Here is a 27,919-nt window from a genome sequence, read left to right as displayed (position 1 = left end):
AAAAGTTTTAGTTTATGTGTTTGGATACCAAAAAGTTTCTAAATAATTTGCTAATCAGAAAAATCAAAATAGTATAAAATATTCAGAATTGAATGATAATGAAAACATGTCAGCTCCTACTGGAAAAACTTATTCCTAAATTATACTAACACATTTCCTAGGAGAAAATTTAGTTTAACCTATAAATACATATATTTAAAAAGGGAGGCTGAAAATTAATGAACTAAGCTTCAGCTAGCAAAGGTTGAAAAACAGAATGAATCCAAAATAGTAGAAGATATAGTGAAAATATGAATGGAAAAACTGAAATAAAAAACAAAGCAATAATAAAGAAAAACAACAGAATCAACTGTTGGTTCTTTGAAAAGACTAACAAAATGGTAGGTATCTGGGGGGCTGGGGATGTGGCATGAGGCACTGGGTTCGATTCTCAGAACCACATAAAAATAAAATAAAGATATTGTGCCACCTAAAACTAAAAAATAAATATTTAAAAAAATGGTAGGTATCTGGCAAAACTCAAAAGGTCTGGGGATGTGGCTCAGTCGTTAAGACCCTCTGGGTTCAGTCCCTAGTACCTTAAAAAAAAAAGGTATCTTTGATTAAAATACTTCATGAAATATTAATATTAATTAATACTAATAATTATTAGTATTAAGCTACTAATAATACTAATAATTATTAGTATTAATTAATACTTATCCATTATTTAGTAAAGTGTATTGTTTTAACCTAATTATATTATCAAATTGGATATACATAGTTTTCTTATTAATATATCAAACCTCAATGGAAATTCTATTCAAAAGATTATTTTTCCAATACAATGTTATCATGTACAAAAAATTATGAGAATAGGAAATGGAAAAACCAAAATAAGACACTTTCTGCTCTCATCTCCCTTTTATTTGTCCACAATTTTATTTTCTACTTAAAATTTGGCAATCTAAACTCTATTTAAAAATTGATAGTTTCTCTCTCAACTTTGTTCTTTTCTTTATTTCATATATATAGGAAAGAGAAAAAAATTGAATCACCTCAGTTTAACTGAAAGAAAGGAATCTACAGTAAAAGACAATGATACGTAAGTTTGTTGTTTTTGAGGTTTCATACAATTTAAGAGCAATCATTTATTTATAGAAATTAATAGTTTATACCTGAGCTGAAGGATTCTTTCTTTTTTATAGTAATAAATGTCTTGGTAATTTTTATTGGTTATATTATAATCATATATAATAGTGGGATTTATTATGCCAAATTCATATACACACAGAATTTAATTTGATCACTCTCATTTCCCAGTACTTTGTCTTTTCCTTCTCTCCTCCCTGCCCCTGATCTACTTGCTGTGCACTACTGATCTCCCTTCTATTACTAATATATTGATTTGTGCATTATAATTATATATGAGATTCATTGTGGTATATTTGTACATGGACATTGCATAATTTGGTAAATTTCATTTCTCCAAATGGGAGAGGAATTAAAAAAAAGGGAATCTCACAAAAATAGAAGGGAAACCAATAGAGTAAAGGAGTGAGATCAAGAGTGAAGGACGAGAGGGCATGAGGAATGAAATCTACCAAATTATGCAATGTTCATGAAGTATTCTTCCTTAAAAAAAAAAAAACTTGTGATATGTTTTGAGGTGCTCATAGAATAGTGATATATAATGCCTTAATTTTAATACTTATCAAGCCCCATTCTGCCAACTGATGTATAATACACCAGTTTAGGGTAAAACTAAGGAAAACGCCCATTTCAAATTTACGTGTACAGAGAAGTAATAAATTGTTTGGGAACAGAATGCTAAACACATAGCTGGTTCAAGATGGAGCTAGGAATACAGTGAAGCTGGTAGAGTGAGGATCTAGAGGAATTCAGAACCTTTACATGCCAGCAACCAACTATTTTAATATTGGCCTGCCAGTGGTACCTTTGAATGAAGGCTGCAGAAGACTGTTGCCTGTGTACCCTGGAAATTATATTTATATTTTCCTGGAAAGATTGAAGTAAGCAGAACAGGAGATTAAAATGTCAAAGTAGTTCATATGTTCAACTCATTTACCATTTCAATGCCATTCCTTATGATGGAGACAGTAGGGTGAAGATGGGGAAAATAAAGTTTTTCTAACTAGGAGCTCCTGGTCTTATAATGTAAGTTAATAAGCCTTCCTCAACTTATAAATTCATTATGTTTAAAAATGTTTTCTCAGTCATTTGTGTGGGACTCAGATGCATTTTCCATGAAGAGTATTATAATTTGTAGTTATAACCCCAGGTAAGATCACAAGTCTATTTACTTTATAATGTAATTGAACTATAGTATTAATCAGTAGAAGTCTAGATTAAAAGACATGAATACTGAATGCCAATTAAACTATTATATGGATGAAGGAAAGAGTCTCTTCAGAGAAGTTTCATTGTTTGGAATCTACTACATCTATCATGATACCTCTTTATACCTCTTTTGCTTTTAGAAATTGTTTTCCTAGCCATGTTCTCACCGGCTCCAACTATTTTCATCTTCCCATCTTCCATACCCCACAAATATTTTTGTTATAAATTACCACTCGTCTTCCCTAACTCAAAAGTTCTCATTTCCTCAGTGAAACTGATCTCCACTAGCTATTAAGAGGAAAGCTTTGTTTTTTATTTAAATTATTTATTTTTTTTGAAAAGTAGGCAACATATGTACATAACAAAAAGTTGTACAAAAGGATATACAGTGAAAGCAAGTAGCAGTTATGAACAAGGGATAATATTGTATTTGAAAACTGTTGCCTGGCAAACCAAATGGATTTCTGATACAATTATATAAAATATAAAGAACTTAGAAGTAAAAGAATGCAGTGAAAGAGGAAGTGTCTCTGGACAAAAGTGATTATACCATGTAAGCAAGCTAAACCTGCCTGCTGAATTCCTTCCTGAATCGCTCTACTTAAACTGTTCCAGCTTTTTATAGTTTGCTTCCATTTCTTTCTTCTTCTGAACTCATCAATTTGCCTAGAACTTGAATTTTTTTTAATAGTTTTAATGGAAGTGTGCTTTCAGATACCAAGGGAAGAACCTTGGTTATGGATCACTTAGCAATTTCTATTTATTTTATTTTTTTATTTCAGTATTTGTTTCAAAAATCCCCATTACTTATGTATATTGATAATTCTGTGATTTGGTATTAGAATTAGTGAATTTAAATATAATCAGATTTTCTTAAATATATAAAATACATTTTAATTTTTTTCATTTTTTAAATAATATTATTGAGACCTTGTCAAGGAGTTAATTTTAGCAATGGGTTCTTTTCCTACTGTTCTGAATTTTTTATTATTATTATTTTTAAAAACCTCTCTAAAGGCTTGATTTGAAGGGGAGGTATTGGGGATTGAACTCAGGAGCACTCACATATCCCCAACCTTTTTTTTTGTATTTTATTTAGAGATAGGGTCCGACCTTATTGCTTTGCACCTTAGGCTTTGAATTTGTGATCCTCCTACCTTAGCCTCCCAAGCCTCTGGGATTACAGGCATGTACCACCATGCTCAGCCAAGACCTGAATTTTTAAAAAAAATCTGAAATTAAACTAAATTTATGAGATAGTTTTAAATGATCATAACATTTTGTGTTTTGTTTTTGTAGTATTCCTATTCATATTTTTTTCCTCTGCAAAATATCATGTAAGCAAGAAAAATGGAAAAAAAAGAAGCAAGGTACCTATTTCTAGATGTTCATGAGGCTTCAGTGCCTTTGAATCATTATTGATATGGTATTTGGTCCTCAGTGTACATATTTAGAAACTGAGGCATAAAAGATTAACCAGTGCTAAATCAATCTCAGGAGAAACCCATGTATAATAGGAATGCCATTTTATTATGAGAACTTCTTTGGTACAACATTCGATACCATATCTTCCTCTCAAAGTCAGTCTGTTCAGATAAAAAGAGGTCCTTTAAGGATGTTCCATAACATTAGATGAAAATTAAGGAAGTAAGATGTTTTAAATAATAATGTTATTTAGATGGGTTACTCTATATATGTTCCTTTCTCTACAAGAGGTTTTTGTTTGTTTGTTTGTTTTTTGCCTAAATATCTGATATCTCCCATAAAAGATACCATTAGTCAATTGACTAATAATGTGGGGGAAATTGGATCTGGACTCTCACCTCATACTACACATAAAAATCAATTCTGGATGCATTGTAGGTATGAATATGAAAGGTACAAAGAGTAAAAATTTTAGAGGAAAATGTAAGACAGCTTTTCATGGGAAAATTGATAAATTGCACTATTTTAAACTTCTTTTCATAAAAAGAAACTCACTGGTAATTTTAAAATTACTCTTCATCCCATTCTAGTAATGTGGCCCTTTATTGCCAGACTACAAAATTTCAACATGACTTCACTCCCTGAACTGTTGATTTTATCCAGGGATGGGCATCTGGCCTATACCCACTCACAAAACCCAGTCAATTAGTTATTCTGCAGGATTTATAGAGTTGTAAAAAGGAAGAGTGTGACTGTTTCTCAGATAATGATCTTCAAGCAAAGCTGTTAGTGGGAGCCATGTTCTTCACCACATAGAAGAAACAGGTTTGCAGGAGTGTGTCAGAAAGAAGCCATAACCGGAGACAAGAGAAGTGAGAGAGTTCCATTTGTCTTTTCATTTCTTCTAGTTATCCTGAAGCCTTGGTGAATTTTATTATTTGGGAGATACACTAGTATTCCTCCCATAAATCCCTTTTTTTGCCTTAAAGTTAAATAGGTCTATATTGAGTCTTTTACTGCCAAAAGAAGTTTAATACATTAGATTACTTCAGGGTTTCTCAACCTAAACACTATTGACATTTGGGTTGGGTAATTCTTTGTGGTAGAGGCTGTCCTATGCATTATGGGATGTGCACGAGCATCCCTCTCATCAGTATTTGTCATAATTAAAGTGTCTCTAGACATTGCCAGATGTTCCCTAGAGAGCCACATAATCCCCTGTTGAAGATCATTGGGTTACTTAAATTCTTGAGTCCTATTCAACTTGTGATTTTCAGCATTTTCCCAAACATATTTAATGACTGTTCAAATCCCGTCTCCCCACCCCTTTTCACAGAATTTTGAGTAGCCCATGGAATTAAAAGTGTGGGGAAAAGTGGATTATTTAAACTATTACTTGATACTATCAACAAAACATGTATAAATGTCTCTTAGGCTTGGTTACTTCTGATGCTTGGTTTTTTCCTAGGTCTTTGATACGTACAGTACAGGAAAGATTAGGTATCAGTTTATGATCTCCAGATTAGTAATGATCAAATTTTGAGAAAACAAATTAAATGATGCTTTATACTTTTATTCAACAAATATATATTGTATATTGATGCCAAATATTGTGCCAGGTGCTAGGGCTACACAGATTAATAAAATCTGTTTTGTTCCTTGAGGAGCTTATTTTCTAGAATGGAAAGTATACACATAAATAAATTATTAGAATAACATGTGGTGTTATGATGGCCAGCAAGACTTTTAGATATATCTAGCTAGTTCTTCAATAAAACCAGATTTTTGAACTATAATTTAGAAAGTTAGGGTGCTTTTTTAAAATATTTATTCTTAAGTTTTAGGTGGACACAGTATCTTTAATTTACATTTATGTGGTGCTGAGGATCAAACCCAGTGCCTCGTGCATGCTAGGTGAGCACTCTACCACTGAGCCATACCCCAGCCCAGTTAGGGTGCTTCTAAAATACATTCTTAGTCAATCAGAATAGAATCATCTATTTTCTGATGGGAGAACTAAGTAAATGGTTCTGATGAAAGTAAAGAAAAATGACATCAAAATAAGTTTCTAAGTAAATTTATTTTTGAAGGCTAATAATTATTCATAGTACTTCTGTATAAGAGTATTGTCTTACAATAAAATTAAAATTATTTGAAGAATTCCAGTTATTGCACAGTGGTTGCACAGTGGTGATTTTCAAACTCCATCATTCCTACATTTATTAGTTGGCCTTTCGCTAATTGGCCTTAGATTCATGGGTTCATAGTGATGCAGGTTTTTTGTTGTTGTTGTTACTTTTCCCCTTTTCATATTTCTATCTATTCTCAAACAAATGTGTCTTCTAAGAACAGCAAAATATTTGCACATTTGCTTAACCCTACAACACACAAAATAGTTACAGAACTCCTATATTTGTGGCACTGCCAAAACCAAACTTTCTAAGCATTCGACATTTATTTGTGGGCTTTTTAAAATTTTATTTTTTAGTTGTACTTGGACACAATACCTTTATTTTATTTATTTATCTTTGTGTGGTGCTAAGGATCAAACCCACGGCCTCGCACATACAAGGTGAGTGCTCTACTGCTGATCCACAACCCCAGCCCCTGTTTGTGGGCTTTTTTGATTTTAAATTAGCGATATATAGTCAAATCACTTCATTCAAAAATTGCTTGCAAGGCTGGGGATGTGGCTCTGTATTAACTTGGAGAATTTTAAATGTAAGAAGTCTCCCAAAAGGAAAACACAGTTGTGTGTTCTAGATTTTTTATTATTTTTTTTTTAGAAACAAGCAGTTAGTGGCATGTCAATACAGCCCATTTGTAAACAAACACCTACACATTAATATTTTATGTGAACTTCTATAGTCTTTATGTTTTGCAAGGAAAATATATAATTTACTGCCATTGGTTTGTCTTTTCCTTGCCAATTTGCTGCTGTTGCTGGCACTGCTGTGAAAACATAATAATGATGACTATCCTTCTGTAAGGTTTATTTTCATTAAACTTTATTTTCAGATAATTATAGATTCACAAGCCATTGTGAGAAGTAAAACAGAGATAATATGTTTCCTTTTCCCAGTTTCCTGACATAACATCTTATAAAACTCTAGTACATATCACAATCAGGAAATTGGCATTGACATGATACACTAGTCTTACTCAGATTGCCTCAGTTTTACATAAACTCATTTGTGTGTGTATTTAGTTCTGTACAGTTTTATAACATGTCGGTTATTGTATCCACCATCACAATCAAGATACAGAACAGTTCTAGTACCACAAGAATCCCTCCTGTTTTTCAGGACTTACTTTTAATCTCTGTTTTATTCACTTGTAAGCAGAAGAATATCTTTTTTAGGTGTATTTTTTTTATTTGTGCTAATCCAAATAAAACCATTAAAATAGTAAGGAGTTATGCCAGTACTGATTTTTGGTTAGTGTTGCTTCTTTGGGGGAGGGTCCTAGGGATTGAACTTGGAAACTCGCCCACTGAGCCACATCCCCAGCCCTATTTTGTATTTTATTTAGGAGACAGGGTCTCACTGAGTTGCTTAGTGCCTCGCTTTTTTTTTTATTAGTTGTTCAAAACATTACAAAGTTCTTGACATATCATATTTCATACATTTGATTCAAGCGGATTATGAACTCCCATTTTTACCCTATATACATAATGCAGATTCACATCGGTTACACATCCAATTTTTTACCTACTGCCATACTAGTGTATGTTGTATTCTGCTGCCTTTCCTAACCTCTACTATCCCCCCTCCCCTCCCCTTCCCTCCCCTCCCATCCCCTCCCTTCCCGTCTTCTCTCCCTACCCCATCTACTGTAATTCATTTCTCTCTCTTGTTTTTTCCCCCTTTCCCCTCACTTCCTCTTATATGTAATTTTGTGTAACAATGAGGGTCTCCTTCCTTTACCATGCAATTTCCCTTCTCTCTCTCTTTCCCTCCCCCCTCTCATCCCTGTTTAGTGGTGATCTTCTCATGTTCTTCCTCTCTATTCTGTTCTTAGTTGCTCTCCTTATATCAAAGAAGACATTTGTTGTGCCTCGCTTTTTACTGAGGCTAGCTTTGAACTTTCAATCCTCCTGCCTCAGCCTCCCAAGCCTCTGGGATTACAAGTGTTTCTGCCGCGCCCAGCTGTTATACCTATTTTTTATGTAGTCAGCTTAATTGTGACAAGTAATCACTGGTCGGTATTCTGAGTTTCTCTTCACTGAATTTTAAGTATTTAATCATTCAACAGGAATATTGACTTGTAGATCACTTTCTGCATAAATGAGGGTCTTAAGGAATAAGTTAGTTGAGAATGTTATCAAAACTTAGGATAAAAACATAGTTATGCCTGAATTCTTAGGTAAGCAAAGGCTAAGAGGCAACCAATGTTTAAAAAAGACTTGTTTTCAACTGTTTAAAATTTTTGACATGGAGGACTTAAAGGCCTAAGATCAGAAACAAGGGCTGGGGTTGTAGCTCAGTGGTAGAGCGCTCATCTAGCACATGCGAGGCCCTGGGTTCGATCCTCAGCACCACATAAAAATAAATAAAATAAAGGTATTGTGTCCAACTACACCTAAAAAAATAAGTTTAATAAAAAAGGATCAGAAACAAAACAAGGACACCCACTTTGGACACTGGTATTCAATATTATACTGGAAATTCTAGCCAGAGCATTTAGACAGGTAGGAGATGAGGAATAAAGGGGGGAAGTAAAGAAAGGAGGAAGGAAGGGCATATAAATTGGGAAGGAATAATTAAAATTATTTCTCTTTGCAAATGACATGATCCAATATGTAGGAAAGCATGAAGAATGCACAAGAAGATACTTACTAGCTAACAAACTATATCAGCAAAATTTCAAGATAAAAGAACAACACAGAAAAATTTCTATACACTGTAATGAACAATTTGAAAAGGAAATTAGGAAGCACTTCCATTTACAGTATCATCTGAAAGGAAAAAATATCTAGGTTAAAAAACTTGTACACTGAAAATTATAGATAATATGGATAGATATATGTGGATGCTGATCCATAATAGATAATTATGGATTCACAAGCCATTGTGAGAAGTAAAACAGAGATCATGTGTTTCCTTTTCCCAGTTTCCTGTCATACATTTTACAAAACTCTTAATACATTATCACAACCAGGAAATTGGCGTTGATATGATACACTAATCTTACTCAGATTTCCTCAGTTTTTATGGATCAGCATCCACAAATCAGAGAAAACATTTGGGTTTGGGGGATTGGTTTATTTTACTTAGCATCTTATCCTCTATCTCCATCCATTTTTCTATAAATGCCATAATTTCATTCTTCTTTAAGGCTGAGTAATATTCCATTGTGTATATATACCACATTTTCTTTATATAAAATGACCAATAAGCACATGAAAAGATGTTATACATCATTAATCATTAAAAGAATGCAAATTGAAATCACAGTGAGATGCCACTTTATACATACTCTGATGGCTGTTGACACAAACAAACAATGGAAAATAATAAATGTGGCAAGGGTGTGGAGAAATTAGAAAATAGTCTCACAGATCCTCAAAAAATTAAATAGGTTGGATGTGGTGGCACATGCCTATTATCCCAGTGGTTCAGGAAGCTGAGGCAGGAGGAGCACAAGGTCAATGCCAGCCCCAACAACTTATGCCGTAAGCAACTTACTGAGACTCTGTCTCAAAATTTAAAAAGTAAAAATAAAAAGGCTGCAGATGTAGCTCAGTGGTTAAGCATCCCTGGATTCAATCCCCAGTACCAAAATCAGTTTTAATTCTTTGGTATATGCCTCATCCACCAAAACAGAAAACTATGATTCAGACAGATATTTGTTCATTTAGGCATTTTTCACAGTACCCAATAGGTAAAAACAATCCAAATGTTTATCACTGGATGAATGGATAGACAAAATATGATATGTACATGCAATGAAATATTGTTCATCATTAAAAGGATTGAACTCCTGAAACATGCTACAACATGGGTGAATTTTGCAAATGTGCAGAGACATAAGGACAAATTTTGTAAGTTTCCAATTATATGTAATATTTAGACTAGACAAATTCAGAGACAGGAAGTATACTATAAATTAAGAGAGGCTGGTTGGGATGGGCAAAGGGAGTTACTGCTTAATGGTTACAGAGTTTTTTTAAGTGAGTGCCTTGAACTCAGAAAGCACTAAAAAAAAAAAAAAAATGTTAGCTCCAAATACATCTTAGGAATTTTAAAAAGGAGATTAACTGTTTTATTTTGGACCTGGAATGTCCCTAAAAGCTCATGTGGTTTTTACCAATATAGTCTCCAATACCTCAAGGTTCAGAGGAGAGCAATGATTGGATGGATCATGAGAGCTTTCACACTGATTAATCCATTGATAGCTCAGTGGACTACTGGGGGGGTGGGACCTAGTTGGAGGAAGTAGGTCACTGGGGTCATGCCCTGAAAGGGTTTGTCTGCCACCCCTTCCTCTCTCTGCTTTCCCTGACTGCCCTGAGCTGAATTGCTTTCTTCTACCACACCTTTCCACCATGATGTTCTGCCTCTCCTCAAGCCGAGACTAGTTGAGCTGGCTGACCAGAAACAGAATATTTTGAAGCTGTGAGCCAAAACAAACTTTTCCTCCTTTAAGTTGTTCTTGTCAGGTGTTTGGTCATGGTGATACAAAGCTAACACAATGATGAAACAATTTAAAGCTTAGAATGTAAAATAATTGAAAATGGTCAAGATAGGGAAAACAGAACTGAAATAGAATGGTAGTTTTAAAAATCAAGTTATAGGCTGGCATTGTGGCTTATGCTTGTAACCCAACTTCTTGGGAAGCTGAGGAGGAAGGATCGGAAGTTAAAGGCTACCCCTGGGCAACTTAGTGAGATCCTGTCTTCCAGAAATTTTAAAAGGGATAGGGCTCAAAAGTAGAGTGCTTGCCTAGTATGAATGAAGGCCTGAGTTCCATACACAGTATCACCAAAAAAGAAAGAAAAAGTCAAGTTACACATGACTTGAGAATTTCTTCAGAAATTTAATAAAGAACTAAAAGCATAAATAATGGTTACATCCAGTGCCTCTCTGGCTTTTATTTGGCTGAAGAATCTAATTTCAGTGCACTTAATAATAAGAACTTTCTCTGAAGAAAATGACAGAATTCTGGATTTTAATTTTTGACATATGGCTTTCTCAGGAGAAAAGAAGATATTCACAGTTGACATACCATAAGAATCTACCCTGAGCTAAGGCAGTCTGACAAATATGTCAAGTTTTAAGACAACTTTTTAGTGTACCAAACCAATTGGATCATAAGTTTCTTTTCTTTCTTTTTTTTTCTTTTTTCTTTTTCTTTTCTTAGCCAGGGATTGAACCCTAGGAGCACTTTTACACTGAGCCACATCCCTGGCCCCTTTTTATATCTTATTTAGCAACAGGGTCTCATTGAATTACGGCCTCGCTAAGTTGCTGAGGCTGGCTTTGAACATGCAATTCTCTTGCCTCAGCCTCCCCAGGAGGATTATAGGCATGTAATATTGGGATTACATGCATGTGCCACCATATGTGACCATAATTTCTTTTTAAAGTATCATAAGGACCAATCCAGACTCTTGAATTATGAAATGCTAAAAATGAATACTTTGGGATCTTTATTGATGAACAAAGAAGAGGTTAATTCAAGGAGGACCAGTAGTTCTGTTTTCTCAAGTCATGTTATAATTGTTTATTAAAATATAAGGTGTCATAAAGCTGGCAGCAGTCACTAACTATCTGGACGATGCAATCCTATCAATATCTGAACAGTTTAAAGTATCATTTTAAGATGAATAATTTGATCCAGTTCAGCCAGAGGCAAACCTATTTAAGAATGGAATAGTGTTCTGCAAGAATGACACCCCCTGATGATACTATTATTCTCCAACTTGAAAGGGAGAGCAACAGTAACTTTGAAATGTTATACTACAATAAATAGGTTCTGTAGGCAGTTGGAAAAAAGTAAAAGATTGTTAGTTTTCAAAAATAAATAAATGTTTGAAGATCATTGAGATGATACTGAAGAGTGACTCTTAAGCAAACAGTAATGCTGTCACAGTACAGTGAATTAGAATTGAATCATGCTTTGAAAATATAAAAAAAAAATTATCAGTAAGCAGTGACTATCTGGTTATCACAAGTGGTAATAACTATGATTATAAGAACACCATTTTGTCTAGGGTGAAGAAGTAGTCAACCTTACTTCCCCCCCAAATTTGCTCAGCAAGCAGTTTATCTCCAAAGTTTATGAAGGCTTTTCTACTTAGAAGACGGGGAAAAGAACATACATACTGCATTTCTCAGATTTAACAGATGAATGACAGTTATAAAACCATTCCAGGAATTTGGTTGCCATTGATGTAGAAAGAGTTGACTTCCTCTAGGAAGAAGCAAAGGGAATAAGAGGAGAGGAAAGGAAATTAAAATAAAGAGATCTACTAGGCCACTTGATCCTGCAGTGGAGAAACTTGTCCCTGAAAAAGCAGTTTAGACATGTCAAGTATGTCTTGAAAAGTACTCCTCTAGATCATTGAAACTCAGTCCATGCAGTTCAAGGTTGTCAAAACAGTTTGCTTAGCCTGGCTCCTCAGTGATTGTCTTAATTTGGTATAGTGTTAGGAGATCCTTTTGGGGATGCTACATTGCACAAGTCCAACAGGATCCAACTCTTCCTACACAGTTCCCTAAAGGTCAACAAGGAGTACCACCTGTTAAGATATGGTCTATGTGGAAGGACTGTGTGGAAGAGTTTTGCCGCTCCAGTTTTCCCAGGAAAGGAATATGAGATACAAGGATTCCTTCCTGTAGCAAAGTAGCTTACTTACTTCTGCTTTGCACTCCAGGGCACGTAGTAGGTTTTGACATCCTATAGGAGTACCTGGAGGTATCCAGTCTGAGTGGGAGTCATATAATTCCACTTGCTCCTTAGAAAAGGCAGGAATCCCATTGTGATCCTTCTCTCAAACTAAGCTTCCAGTATTTAGCAATTGGATCCTCAGACTAATTATTTTTAATTGAAATCCATAGATTTTTTCCACATATTTTTTAAAGGTAAAAAAATCACACATAATTCTACTACCCTCTCATAATCTTCTGCTTCTGCAATATTGTCTTATCTCTATTCCTTACTTGAATATATAGATTATGAACGTACCCAATGTGTATGACAATTTTAACCTATACTGTTTGTCTTGAATAACAAAAATTTTAATGGAAAACACTTATGTAATCTTGATAAGTATTTAAATAAAGTGCTCGGTTTCTCATAAAAGCAGTAGTACGATTTGTGCTCTGTGAAACAGGAGTCACTAGCCAAATGGCTAATGAGTTCTTTAAATATGGCAAGTCTCAAATGAGATGTACTATGAATATAAAATAGACAAAAAATACAAAATGTCTATTTTTTATATTGAACACATGTTGAAGTAGGAATTACAGAAAATACTAAAATTAAATTCACCTATTTTAATTCCTTTTAATGTGGCTACTAAAATTCTAAATTACATATATGGCTTGCATTGTATTTCTATTATACTATGTTGATATAGACTATCATATACAGCTCTGGGATTTTAAAATTGGAAAAGATTCTAAAATTGCCATGATAAGGGAATGGTTGAATCATCTTTAGTGTGTTTACTAGATAGACTATTATATAGCCTTTAAAATTACAGACATTTGGACTATGTGGAAGAAAAAATATGTGTGATGTTCTATCAAAGCACAATTTATGCCAGGCATGCCATAATTCCAGCGGCTCAGGAGGTTGAGGCAGGAGAATTGCAAGTTCAAAGCAAACCTCAGCAAAAGCGAGATGCTAAGCAACTCAGTGAGACCCTGTCTCTAAATAAAATACAAAATAGGGCTGGGGATGTGGCTTAGTGGTTGAGTGCCCCTGAGTTCAACCCCCATGATAAGGGAATGGTACCCAGAAAAAGAAGGAAAGCACAATTTAAATTTACAAAAAAAATTTTTAATCTAGAAGAATTTTTCCAAAATACAAACTAGAAATATGTTCAGAAGGTAGGATTATAGGAGGATTTTTTTCTTTTTTCCTTTATTTTCAAATTTAAAAATTGCCTTCATATATTTTTCACACTGAAAGATATAAGCTATAAAACCTAATTTGTTATAAGTCACTGGATAACACTGCTTCATAAACTCAGATCAAGGTAAATAAGTGAACCCAATGTGTTAGTGTTCACAAGTTATTATGGGAAAAGGAACAAGCCTGTCTTCTCTTCCATGGTTCAATGAGGAGAGTGAAACTCCAAAGGGATAGTTGATAATGTATATTGTGTTTGTAAAAGAATGAAGAATGAAAGAGGAACATTTACTTCTTTTACCACTTTGAAAGCTATAAAGAACAAATTAGAAAACTGAATCTTAAGTTTCTTTAAATAGAATTAAAGCTCTGAAAATAATGTACTGCATTTAAATACTTATTCTTGCTAAATAATTTTTTTCACTCAATAGATTCATGGTGTTGCTATCTAAAGTTGAGACATCATCAGAAGAAATCATGGAAATAATGAAAAATTTAAATAATATAAAGGTTTGCCCTTTTTTTTTTTTTGCATAGAATTTTTCACACTTCTACTACCCCATTTGAAGAAGATAATAGGAAAGAATCCCCAGACTACAGAATCCCATCCAGTAAAGAATTTGCAAAGGATATGTTTAATTTGCTTTTCAAGGGAACTTCTCTGCTTATTTAAAATGACTTAACTATAATATTTTAGTAATTACTTGCTTTCTCACATTTAATAGTAAATTTACAGATGGTTTAATCTTAATTAATGTAGTTTTGTTCATATATTATAAGGCTTACAATAGTTGAACAACTATAAAATGTTAAATTTCCTCACACAGAGTTTAAATTTTTCTAATGAAGGAAACTATATTATATTTTCCATGTCACTTACCATAGAAAATTCACTTATAGAGAATTTTTTTTAACTTATTTAAAATAACTTGCTTTTAGGCTTTAGAGGGCAATAGAGAGCTTGAAAATCTCATTAGTATCTCCCGTTCATCATGTTTCTTAAAAAGAGAAGTGGAGAAAACCAAAGAACTAGGTAAGAAAAAAAAATTTTTTTATTTTTTTTAAAAAATAAATGACAGCGGAATGCATTACAATTCTTATTACACGTACACAGCAGTTTTTCATATCTCTGGTTGTACATGAAATATGTTGACACTAAAGGTAAGAAAAATTTATGAGTTTTCAGTAATAATAAGATAAATCTCTTAATTTTTCTCAAATTTAAATTTGATAGACTTCTTTATATATGCACCACTATGGCCATGTGAAAGAAATACTATTTCTTTTATATATAAGACTCCATTTTTCTTTTATTTTGGGGACTACTCTTTAATGTGAAGGAAAAGATTGTTACCTTGGAAATTGCAAGTAGACTTCTTTTATGTGGAGCTCATTTTTAAAAGGAGATATTTAATAAGGTATTGCATTTTGTACTTGATACCTATTAGATAGGTATTGTTTTGAATTCTTTTTTCTCATGAAATCTTTTCTTCCAAGTAATGAGAAATTCTTCACATTCCATTTTAATTCTTTTGCAGGGGTGGGGGGTGCCAGTTACTGGGAATTGAACTCAAGGCACTTGAACACTAAGCCACATCCCCAGCCCTATTTTGTATTTTGTTTAGAGAGGGTCTCACTGAATTGCTTAGCTCCTCACCATTGCTGAGGCTGGCATTGAACTTGCAAACCTTCTGCCTCAGCCTCCTTAGCCGCTGTGATTATAGGCATCCATTTTAATTCTTAACATGATTTTTTTTTCTTTTAGTGACCAAAATAAGAAAACAAAAGCTATGTGAAAAGAATTCAGTACTTCCTCACAAAGGTAAAGGGCTGTGTTTTATTGCATAAAGAGATGGTTTTATTTTATTGCATAAAGAGATGCTTTCATCTCATTTCATCAAATAAAACCAATCATTGTGAGTCCCTTTTAGTGTATTCTTAAGACTACGAATCTCATCTGAAAAGCCTTATATTTCATTTAGCAGAAGACAAGTCCAATAAGATCATCTTCCCTGATGATTCAATTTTTAAATATTCTGAAATAACAGTTTTAAATTTTGTCCTTTTATTAAAATTTCTTTTTCAGAACCCAGACAATTGGGACAACAATGCATTAATTAGCCCATTTCATCCCATCGTCCCAGATGTGAAGCACCTATAAAAACTTTAAATGAGCAACAAATATACCACTTATGGTAACTTTCAAATAATATTTAAATATCTATTATGTTTGTAGAATTGACAACTTAGGACTTAATGAGTTAACATACCAGTGTTTTTAATGGTGAATTAGAAAGACATATAAGCATTAAAAGTTACTTTTTAAGCAGTGTCCTGGACACTTTTAAATCATTAATGACATTGTGACATTTGAACTATTATGTCTCTGAGCATTTCACAGTATGGGAAACTCAATTAGAAGTTTGTTTTTGTTTGTTTATTTGTTTGTTTGTTCTTTTTAGCTATACATGACAGTAGAATGTATTTTGACATCATACGTACCTGGAATACTTCTCATTTTTGTGGTTGTACATGATGTACAATATACGACACTGGTCATATATTCATATAAGAATATAGGAAAATCACGTCTGACCCATTCAGCTGTCTTTGCTATTCCTGTCCCCTCATCTTTCCTTCATTCCCCATTGTCTAATTTGGTAATCTGGTGAAGCACCCCCACTTCTAAACCCACCCCCACTCCACCCCTGTTTATTGTCAGTTAGCATCCACATATCAGAGAACATTCAGCCTTTGGTGTTTAGGATTGGCTTATTTACTTAGCATGATAGTCTCAGGTTCTGTCCATTTACCTACAAATGCCATAATTTCATTCTTCTTTATGGCTGAGTAATATTCCATTGTGTGTAAGTACCACATTTTTTGTATCCATTCATCTGTTGAAGGGCACGTAGATTGGTTCCATAGCTTAGCTATTATGAATTGGGCTGCTATAAACATTGATGTGGCTGCATCACTATAGTATGCTGATTTTAAGTCTTTTGGATATATGCCAAGGAGTGGGACAACTGGGTCAAATGGTGGTTCCATTTCAGGTTTTCTGAGGAATCTCAATCCCGCTTTCCAGGGTGGTTGCACCGATTTGCAGTCCCATCAGCAATGAATGAGTGGACCTTTTTCCCACATCCTTGCCAACATTGTTACTTAAATTCTTGATAATTGCCATTCTGACTGAAGTGAGATGAAATCTCAGTATAGTGTTATTTTGCATTTCTCTTTCAATTACAAGTTTTTAAGTTCCCATAAGAAATATATATCTGTACCTCAGGAAGGAAATAATCATGGACTATAAAATATTAAAACCTTTAGACCAACTCTTTAAAAAGAGTGATCATTTTAATATTACTGACATGGATGCTATTCCGTAATCTCTGCAAGTGGAGTTAGGCCTTGATTCACCATGTTGTAGTCTGCCATTTTTAATTATCAGTTACTACCATTGATTGAGTACCAGTTTCCAACACTAGGATCAGTATTTCTTTATAGCAACACTGCAAGATAGCTTTTTTCATTTTATCATTATAGACAAGAAACAAACACCAAAAATATTAAGTAACTTGCCCAAAGACACTGCTACTTATGTTACAGAGCAGGAATTCCAACTAAGGATCAGTATGACCTCAGAAACTATGGTCTTTTCATTATTTCATGTTTCTTCCTGAAACAAATGAAATCACCCAGTCATCTCAGCTTCTAGATATAAACTTCATAACTAAAACTGGTTCAACCAAACCAATATGCATTAGAATGTGCCCAGGATTCCAGTCAGATCCAAAGGCCATGACAGACCCTCCAAAGCTCTTGTGGAAAGTGAGTGAAGCAGGCTTTGTGAGCCCTTTCATTAAAGGCATCTAATTTATACTGTGATCCCCAAAATTTAAGAATATTTAGGGTAGCTTTCTAAGAATATGCTTGGAATCTCTCTTCTCGATTAGAATGTATAACTGTTTCAGTCTTTCCTAACTTGACAAGTTTTAGAGAATCATAATGTAAAATTTATAGTTATTTCCCAACTGAAAGAAACCTTTCTCTGTAAATTCTATCCCAATAGTATGGTTTTTAAAATCTGTAATTCCCTAGAACTCACTAGAATTAGACTCCATATAGTTGGCATTACCAACAGTTTTGAGAAATAAGGAAGGGAAAATACTAGAAAAAAAGTGAATGTAAAGAAATTTTTTCAAAATTTATTCATCTGTCATTCAAACATTTTTCCTTCCAGGGGATAGGTACTTTTGCAATCTTTTTATTCATTATACCTCAGTTCTTGGTGTATTTATGGAAGATCAGCTTTAACTGTTTTCTGTTATTTAGACATTAAGACTCACTTGTCCATTATTAGGTTTTCCCCAAAGGGATGAGTTTTATTCATTCATAAAGGAAATTATATTATTAATCGATGTTTTTGAATTTCTAATAAGTGTTGATTACTTGGAGCTTCAATAAAAACTGAATTTTTTAAATTACATAATACATATTAATAGGTATTTATTTATATGTATATATATATATTATTTATCACCTTCCATTTGTATTTCTTAGCAAGAGCTACATTAGCTCTGTTATTTCCTGAGGTATTTAAAACTTCACTACCTTTTTGACTAATGTTGAAAAACTATTGCTGCCTGAAAAACAGATAAGTTTATTTTCTTTGTAATTTGAATTTGAGCCATATAGGTTTACTGAGTGCTTTTCCCACCTCTTTTTCTGGTTTCTATCATGTATATTTTTAGTTTGGGGGGTTTTGTTGTTGCTGCTGTTGTTAAAGATGATATATATACATAAACACAAGCATAGGCACACATATACATAATTTTTTTACTAAGCTAACAACTTTCACCCCTTCCTGTTCATAAATTCATTTTAAGAGAACTTAAAATTTAAAGTTTTTTTTTTACGTCTTAAACGTGCTTGCTTTATATGTTCCTTATTTTGAGATTTGTCTTTCAGCTTTTATAAAAATGTCTACTTTGTTTATTTTACTATGTAATTACCAAGAATTCTTCAAATTTTAAAATGATCGAGAATCTTCATAACATTATAAATTATATAAAATAAAAATCAGCCCTTCTAGTAAGTACTGGATTTGCTTCATTTAGATAATCATGAAAATGAGAATAAGCCAATTAATGTTCTACTATCAAAAGCAGGTCACTCAGATTCTTCTTTTTCTCTCTTTTTTTTTTTTTTTTTGGTGGGGCAGTCCTTCAGATTCTTATAAAATTCTCCTAGAATAATTAAAACATACAATACCAGGAGAATTACAACAATTTTGTTATCATTCCCTCTTCAAATGGGTCTTTTACTTCTACTTGTTTTTTCATTATTACAGGAAGAAGAGTATAATTACAATACTCTAGTGTTTTAAATAAATAGACATGTTCCTAAGGCTTTATATAACTTATTCAAGAGAAATTTAAAACACACACCATAACTTGAAACTGTACACTGAAATTTTTGTGGTTTTCAGAAGAACTGGATCCTATAAATGAGGGAATGCCTTCCTAAAGTATATGAATAAGAAAGGATCTCTGCTGAAGACAAGTTTCTTAAACAAAGAAAAGCTTCTTTTTTTTTTAGTTACTTAGAAGTAAGCCTGACTTCACTTTTCCTAATAATATTGGCTTTATGACTATTAGGAAAATAATGAAATGAAAGGTCCTTTTTCTTTTACATTTGGATGTGAATTTTCATAATTATTGTAAATTTGTTATGCTGAAGATTTAAAACATATGACCATTCAGTGGGTTGATACAGATAGAATGTCACATTATCATCACATGGTAAGGCATGAAATTTATTTGCTTTAAATAATCAACCTCTACTTAAAACAACTTGATAGAGATATTTCTTAAGTCAATAGATGGCATTCTGTAGTATTTAGTATTCTAGTTTTTTTCTGAAGATAGTAGAAAATGCCATCATTGTTTGTCTGTGTCCAGTACTTCCAATAAACAAAATGTTTTTGAAAAGAATGTAAGCAAATTGTAGAGCAGTTGCCAAGATATGAAATCCAAACACTTAGCTTCAGTCCAAAACACATTTTATCTGTTTTGAGAATAATTGTGTAGGTTGTAGTATGCATATTTTAAATGAAACATAATCATCTGAACTTTGCATTGTTTAAAAAAGTTGATTGTTTCAGCTGTTTGTAATAGAAAATATTTCAGAATTTTTAACTCTGGTGTTTTGTTTTTTTAAAAAAAAAAAAACAGCATAAATCTAATGTTCCTGTCTTCTTTAGTTAATTTACTGTGTTCTTGCATTGTAAAATTCAATCTTGGTTATAGGATTTAAGTTTATCAGATTCTTAATCTACAGGATAAATTTTAAATTCTAGTTCTAAGACTATAAAATAGTTTGATATTGTCTTTTCATTCTTACCACCCACTGAAGTATTTTTTAAACATAAAAATATGTTGTCCTTTTCCCACTCAGTCTTGAAAAAGTATTCATCATATCAGCCAAATCATTTTACTCCCAGAAGACTTCTACCCTTTTGTTTTTTTTCTATTATATCTTGACATTAAACAATATCTTTTTTCAAACAGATACTTCCATTTTTAAAGCACTGAGGTTTGAAGTTTAGACATGATGAATTTTAGGAGAAACAACAAAAATTTCCCCTTATGCTTTAAGATTCTGGATTTATCTGGAGATAAAAACAATGGAGGTATTAATTTTGGTAGCACAAATATACATTAATGTACACTATAGACCTTAGCTCTGTATAAGGATTCAGCTGTCATATATGCTGTATGTGGGTCATACATTTCCTATCAGTAATGTTAATGCTCTTGTTTTACACTATTCATCATTATTTGGGGGGGTACAGTACAGCTGCTGAAAATGCTTACTTGAGATTTGTCTAGGATTTCAGGAAAAGCAAACTGGTTTATTACTTCACAAAGTCTTTTTAATAATTTCTCCCATGACTTAATTCCTTATACTTTTACTAGAAGTATGATAATTTTTCTTTTGAATATAATCAGTAAAAAATGTTTAAACTATAGATTTGGACTCACTTAATAGCAATTATGTGTTTAAGAGGTGTAAATAACTTGCTAGCAGACACTACAAATATCCAGGTGCTGTGTATGTGCTGATGACAACAAAATTGAAAAGAAAGACTGTAATAATTCTGACTGGTTTTCTCTGCAGAAGATATTGATTATTTGTGTGTGGTGAGAGATTTGGAAAATTCAATTAAAGGAGTTGTGCAAAGGTTTCATAAATTTTCCTTCTACAGCGTGTACACAGACATTGTTGCGTATTAAATCAATGCAGCACTTCACAATATATTTTCTTTGAAACATAAAAATAAATAACATTTAAACAGTTCTGCTTACTACAGAAACAAATTTTATTTTCTGTGAAGCATTTAGTCATGTGCTATCACTGACTCATACACATTTGCCAGCTGTAACAAATTTTATAGACATTTTCTCTGGAGACAGATCTCACATACTATGAATTTTTAAATGAGCAAATGGTGAAGAAGGGATGTCAGCAATATAAAAATTGATCAGTTAAAAGATAAAAGCATAAGTAAAGAGATTTGTATGGTAGTCTTAATAGGTTTTATTAAATAAAAATACTATAAAAAGACAGTAATGAATAGACTGAAGACTAACTGTTCTTGAGGTGCAGAAAAATTATTCGGGCACATTTATAGAAATTGGTTTTCTGTCATCTGACAGGTGAACATTTTTTTCCAATTTTAACTCTAGTTTAAAAAGTACTCCCTTTAAGAGTTAGATAAATTATCTAAGTGGTTTATATATTTTAAATACATATATAATAAACTAGATATTTATAGTATTATATAACTAATTGTATAGCTAAAAGCAGGACTTGTATAAAAAGTAAATATTAGGTGATTTTTTTCCCTGCAGCTCAGACCTCAGGAAGGAGGAGAATGGTCGTTTTTATTCATACTTCATACCATATGCTTCAGCCTGCTGCAGTCTATTTCAGTATTCCAGGCCTCCCTGCTGCTTCTTCCTCTCCTTCATTGCTTTTTCTTGTCTAGCAAACTCAGGCTTATCCTTTAAGGTCAGCCTCAGATGTCCCATTCTCTGTGAAGCTCTCTCTCCCCAGCTCTCCTAGTTAAAGCCAAATTGCTTCATCTTCTAGGCTCCCACAATATTTGTGTGAATATTTCTAAATGTATCTTGTTGGAATGCATTGTAATTCTCTAGTTACAGGGCTCTCCCTGGGCTCCTCTTTAGCAAAGTCTTAATCTCTATTGTAGCCCCAGACCTCAGTATGGAATCTGGAGAGAAGATCAGATCGCAGTGTAATGAGTATGAATGGCCATTCTTAGAATTTTTTAAAGAATTATCTAATTATTTTCAAATACTTGAAAATTACTGTTTGCATGCCTCATTAATTTAATGCTGATTGAATACCTATTATGAACTAGGTAATGTTCTAGCTTTAGGGATACACTGACAAACAAGACAGACACTGTCCTGCCCTCAGGAGTATAGAATCCTCCACATACAAGTAATCATAATAAAGCATAAAGAGTATACTAACAGTGGTGGTAAGCATATATTATAATAAATTTTAAATGTATATTCCAAAATAAAATCAGGCTAATCAGGTATTGACATGAAAATTTATAGCCCCACAGCTATTTATCATGTAAAATAAAACTTTAGGTTATTTTTAATTTTAATTTTGATTCAATATTTATTCTGCATAATATAGAGTTACAAGTTACTTTGAACTGTTTTCTGAAAAAATCTTTCTTCTTTCATATAGAATTATGTCATCTTAACAGCTACGAATTCCTTAAAGCCATTTTAAAAAGAGGTACTACTTTACTTTTCTAATTCAGCTTAACTTTGTTGGATTTTTCCTGTGTTGTTCAAGTGGAAACATTTTATTTGCATTATCAGATATGATACTGTCTTTCTATATGAAAAGATACATGAGCTTTGGAGCTTTAGTTGAAATTTATTCTTATAAACAACAGAAGAGCAGTCTGACAAGATCTGTGAGTTAAATGCTGATTGAAAAAGCACAATATAAAAGAGGGCACATTTTTAACTATAAGAGGATCCTTAATTGAGCACCTTTGGTATAAATATCTAAATAGATATTGACAAATAGATTGTAGTTTTCATAGGACACATCTGACTGAAGAATATATAGCCAGCCTATTAAATTTGGAAATGTGCTAATAATTTCCAATTAAGTAAATAATTTTATACTAATTGTATCTTTTCTTCATACAATTCCTATTGATTCAGCAATACATATGATAGTTTATCATATCTTATTGTAAGTAATAAGCTAGAAGCAATATAAGTCATGATATGACATTAGCATTTAGTGTACCTGTTAACTCAAGGTTCTCATTAGGAATTGGTATTATCCCACTGGCATCAATATTAAAAGATTTTTAGAAGCTAACCAGATGTTGCCTGCTATTTCTTAGAATATAATTCTTTCTTATTTTTTTCCCTAAGAAAATTCATTTCTTTGGAAATATCTCAAGCGATTAATTTTAGCCTAACAAACAAGTTGTTTTTAAAATAATTGCAAGCCATCTTACATAGAAAATTATGTCACTTTTATTTATCAAAATGTTGTTAATACAATAAATAATTGTTTATAATAATGGCTAACATTTATTGAGTATATTTTTTTGTGCCAAGCACTATTATAAGCACTGTATACATATCTTTTTAATCTTCACAATAACTTTCGAGGTAGATACAGTTATTATCTTTATTTATAGGTGAGGAAACTGAAGCACAAAGAAGTTAAGTATTTTCTCCCAGAAGCACCAAAGACAGAAAGCCAGGTCAGTAAACTGAGTTATCTGGTTCCACTTAACCACTACTTAGTAATAATCTACAAATGTCAGGTTTCACTACTAGTCAAGGATTTTGTATTCTGTTAAGAATAATACACTCAAACACACATATAATTTATTCATCATAATGTTAAATATTTTTATTAATTAATATTTCTGACCCATGAAAATTCCAACAGAGAACTATTATGTTAGATGGTATTCATTAACACATATTCACAGCCAAATATTTAGCAAATGAACATACTCATTTATATGATAGTCTCATTAATAAACTATGGGAAACTGGAGTACTGTTTATAACTTTGTGTTCAGGGATGCTAATAGAGGTCATCATATTTTAGAGGTAGGTTTTTTATTTTTATTACTTGTTTAAAAATCTTTGATTTGAGTAAGCAGGGATTGAACTCAGGGGCACTCAACCACTGAGCCACATCCCCAGCCCTATTTTGTATTTTACTTAGAGACAGGGTCTCACTGAGTTGCTAAACACCTCCCCGTTGCTGAGGCTGGCTTTGAATTCGCAATCCTCCTGCCTCAGCCTCCCAAGCCACTGGGATTATAGATGTGCACCACTGTGCCCAGCTTGAGTAATACTTTAAAGAAATTAGAAAGAAATAAGTTTGAACTACCAGGCAACTCCCCTTTGAGAAGTCAAAGAGAAAAATGACAGTTAAATACAAAGATTTTATCTTCAAGGCATTTCCTTGGTTTCTTCTTTTGACTGTTTCCTTCTTACTTCGGGAACTTTGTTCATGATCTCAAGTCATTCATCTTAGTGAAAATAAAGATTTCCAAATCTATTTATGACCTCCCCTACTGAGCTATAACCCTATAATCTTAGCTACCGTACTGATTTCATCACTTACCCTTCAAAAATGTTCTTCTACCTTTCTAGCAGTTATGCATCATTCCATAGGTTTAAGAGCGTAAACTATGTTCAGAGGTTATATAATCTGGTAGCCGTTGGGAAGTCACAGAGAGAGAATTTTAAGTCTAGACTCTTCTTTCTAAGAGGTCTGGCCAATAGCAAGTACAGATAAAGATTGTGAGTCCCATAAGGATGAAAGTATCAACCTAATTAGTGGAGGAATTGATAAACCTCCAACATGGAAAGACCTCTGGCAGAAGCTTGAGGTAGCTGAAGTGGATTATGCCTTAAAGCAGAAATGGAATCTCCTCTCCCATACTTAATCTAAAAACCTTAAATTCTGTGTGCTCGAAGAAACTGAGAGGAAAGCTCAATCTTGAAATAGGCCACAAGTCCACATGCCTCTAAGGCCATGAAGAACATAGACCTGCCTTAAATGCATGATTGTTAGTAGGTGTGATAGAATGAGATGGTGTCCTTACCACGTGATAATAGGAAGTACAAAAGCCCATTGGACTGAGAGAATGTAGTGATAACAACGTGAACAAAAAGGGCAGAGAAGCATGATGATGTAAAGGTAGATTCAGACCCATCATTGACCGGTACGGTCACCAAGCTAATATGTTTGGGTTTTATTTATTTTGACAGAGGTGAGCCAGTAAAGATTATGATGAAAGTAATGATCAGAAACATTTTAGAAAGAATAATGTTAACGTAGTTGCTCTGAAGGATGAATGCTACCACTCCTTAATGTGCTATGACATATGTCACATTGATCAAAGTATTTCATTTTGCTGGATCCTAGATTTATCCTTAAAATCTTAACAGTTCTTCCAGCAGCCATGATCCATTGATGAAACATCTTTGCAGGGTCTGGCTCTGTTTTTGTTGTTGTTTTTAAAGAAAACCAAGATTTGATTAGGTGTCCAACACCAATTCTACTACATACTTAGCTCTGTGACCTGAATGATGCAGTTCGTTCCTCTAAGTGTTGATTATAAAATGGGACTAATATTTGCCTTGTGAAAGTGTACAAAATAATTAGCTTAATACCTCTAGCATAGTAACTAATAAATGATGGCCTCCCTTTGCCATATAGTATTATCATTAGCTCTAACAATTGTATCAGTATTCTATAAAGATTTTAAGTGAACCCTAGAGTGCTTAAAATCTTCTACTGAAATGCAGACCAGACTATGAAACAAAGATTTGGCAAAAATAAGTTGTCAAGTTGGCATCCCATAAGACAGGGAATAGAATATATGTGGACTTTAGCGAATAGGGAAATGTAAGGGCCCACTGTGTAGTACTTCTTCATAGATGCTAACGTAAGCAAAGAAAAAAAAGAGCCACATGCCTAATGGGAGTATATGCCATCATTTGCCAATGGCGCTTTCTTCTCCCAAGGCCAAATAAGACAAGAACCTCTACCACCACTAGGAGTCCCCAGAGGGACACACTCTGAATAGGAATGTATTACAGTAAACACTTTCCCCTGCTTTGGCAGCTGTTGGGGGAAACACCTGCTGATAGTCCCTTAAGGCTTATAGTCAAAGGCATGTAAATTTGGTGTTTTCAGTAGGTCATGTGGAGTTTTAAAATTCTCCTGAAAGTATCTCATGTAAGTATCTTCACATAAACTGAAAAGGCCTGTGTCATAGTAGTCACAAAAGTATTTATGAAGATGAATCTTGCTTAGATGTCTCAAAAATAAACATAGGAGAAGTTACCAGTATCTAAACGAAGTATTGAATTACATAATATATGAGTGTTTAAATTATTTCTTAAGTGATGCATGAGATTATGTTCATTTAGAAACTCTTGAAGATGTAATAATCACCTTTTATATCTTGCAGGCATTTAGAAGAAATGTTCTCACTATGAGTACAACTGCATCTGCCTGATCATATTTAAAGGAACAGAAGAAATATTTGTAATTAATCTGCCCAGTAAATACCAGCTCATAGCACTAGGCAGGTGCAAGTCTAGATAAAATTTCTTGCAGCTAATTTAAACTTTCTACACACACCAATAGATAATCTTAATGTAAATATTACATTTTTTCTTGACCCTTTAATGTAAGCCAGCATGTAGAGGAGGATCTTGATTTACATTGTGTATCATGGATGTTTTTGTGTACTGTTAGCATTTGTGGATAGTTACTAAAGTATGTTTGAAAATGGCTATACATCTGCTAGAGCTATATATTTTCCTGGAACTCAGATTAAATCTAATGGCGAGTTGAACTGGGGACCACTTTTCCCACTTAAAGCCTCAGGTACTTATTAATTTATAGGTTTTTTTAGATGTTTAAAAACTTATTTAGGGACTGGAGATGTGGCTCAAGTGATAGCACGCTCGCCTGGCATGCGTGCGGCCTGGGTTCCATCCTCAGCATCACATACAAATAAAGAAATAAGTAATAAAAAATCTCTCTCTCTCATTTAGAAGCTTATTGTGTAACCACTACCTCAGGGATGAGTTTTTATTATTATAATACGCTTGTTTTTTCTATGCTTGTATTTTCAAAGTTTTAAATTCCATACATTTTGTAAAATATTATAATGTATTTTTTAGTACATACACTTAAATATGAAGTTGGTTTTTAGCTCAATTAAACAGCCTCCAATAAATTAAAAAGACCTTTATTATGAGACAGTATGTAATCCTTTCCAAATTATTTAAATTCTTTATTCTGTATTGTTTTTATTACCATTTATTTGTATTGTTGCTCACAAAATGAATCAGTATCTAAACTAGGTACTAAATTACATGGCAAATGGATATTAAAATCATTTAATTGATGCATGAGAAATACGTTGATTTGGAAATTAATTCATAATGATGACATAATCATCTTTTATATCCTGCAAGCACTTAGAAAAATCACAAAATATGTCTTTGTGTATGCATGTGTGTGTTATTAGAGATGGCTCCCTGGGCCTGACATATGCTGGGCAAACACTCTACTACTGAGCTACACTTCCCATCCCTGAATATATCATAGCTTGATAACATACATTTTTTTAAAAAGTCTATACTTTTCTTGACCATTTCTAGAGGGGGCAAATGTTATTCTCAGAATTTGTGTATCATTTGATGTCATGAAAATAAAAATACCATAGTATTTTTAAAACCATTTAACAAGGTGGAAAATAACCCATTTTCCGCTTAAATTCAGATTCATGTCTTTTTTTTTTAAACTATTAATATAAATATAGGCGCTAAATAGTAATCCAGTTAACTATTAAACCTAATTGTCTTCATTAGTGATTTTCTTGGTACTATTTAAATGTCTTAAGATAATCGTCTGCTAAATATTAAGAATACTTTAAAATAAACAAAACCTCAGG

General features: G+C 33.0%; 1 protein-coding gene across 1 annotated transcript in view; it reads left to right on the top strand.

Annotated features, from left to right (window-relative positions):
• The window catches only part of Itgb3bp (integrin subunit beta 3 binding protein), a 48,976-nt gene extending 21,685 nt beyond the window's left edge, over nt 1–27,291 (top strand). Inside the window, exons 4-10 of the mRNA XM_026408737.2 lie at nt 1,015–1,084; nt 14,277–14,355; nt 14,785–14,878; nt 15,611–15,667; nt 22,636–22,686; nt 23,618–23,683; nt 26,423–27,291. Of these exons, the coding sequence (XP_026264522.2) occupies nt 1,015–1,084; nt 14,277–14,355; nt 14,785–14,878; nt 15,611–15,667; nt 22,636–22,686; nt 23,618–23,646 (380 nt within the window). The 3' untranslated portion in view covers nt 23,647–23,683; nt 26,423–27,291. The remainder of the gene's footprint in view (nt 1–1,014; nt 1,085–14,276; nt 14,356–14,784; nt 14,879–15,610; nt 15,668–22,635; nt 22,687–23,617; nt 23,684–26,422) is intronic.
• The last annotated feature ends 628 nt before the right edge of the window (nt 27,292–27,919 follow it).

This window comes from Urocitellus parryii, chromosome 11 (assembly GCF_045843805.1).
Source record: "Urocitellus parryii isolate mUroPar1 chromosome 11, mUroPar1.hap1, whole genome shotgun sequence".
NCBI classification, from domain to species: Eukaryota; Metazoa; Chordata; class Mammalia; order Rodentia; family Sciuridae; genus Urocitellus; species Urocitellus parryii.
Note: the sequence above shows the minus strand (reverse complement) of the source record. Positions and strands in the feature narration are given on the sequence as shown.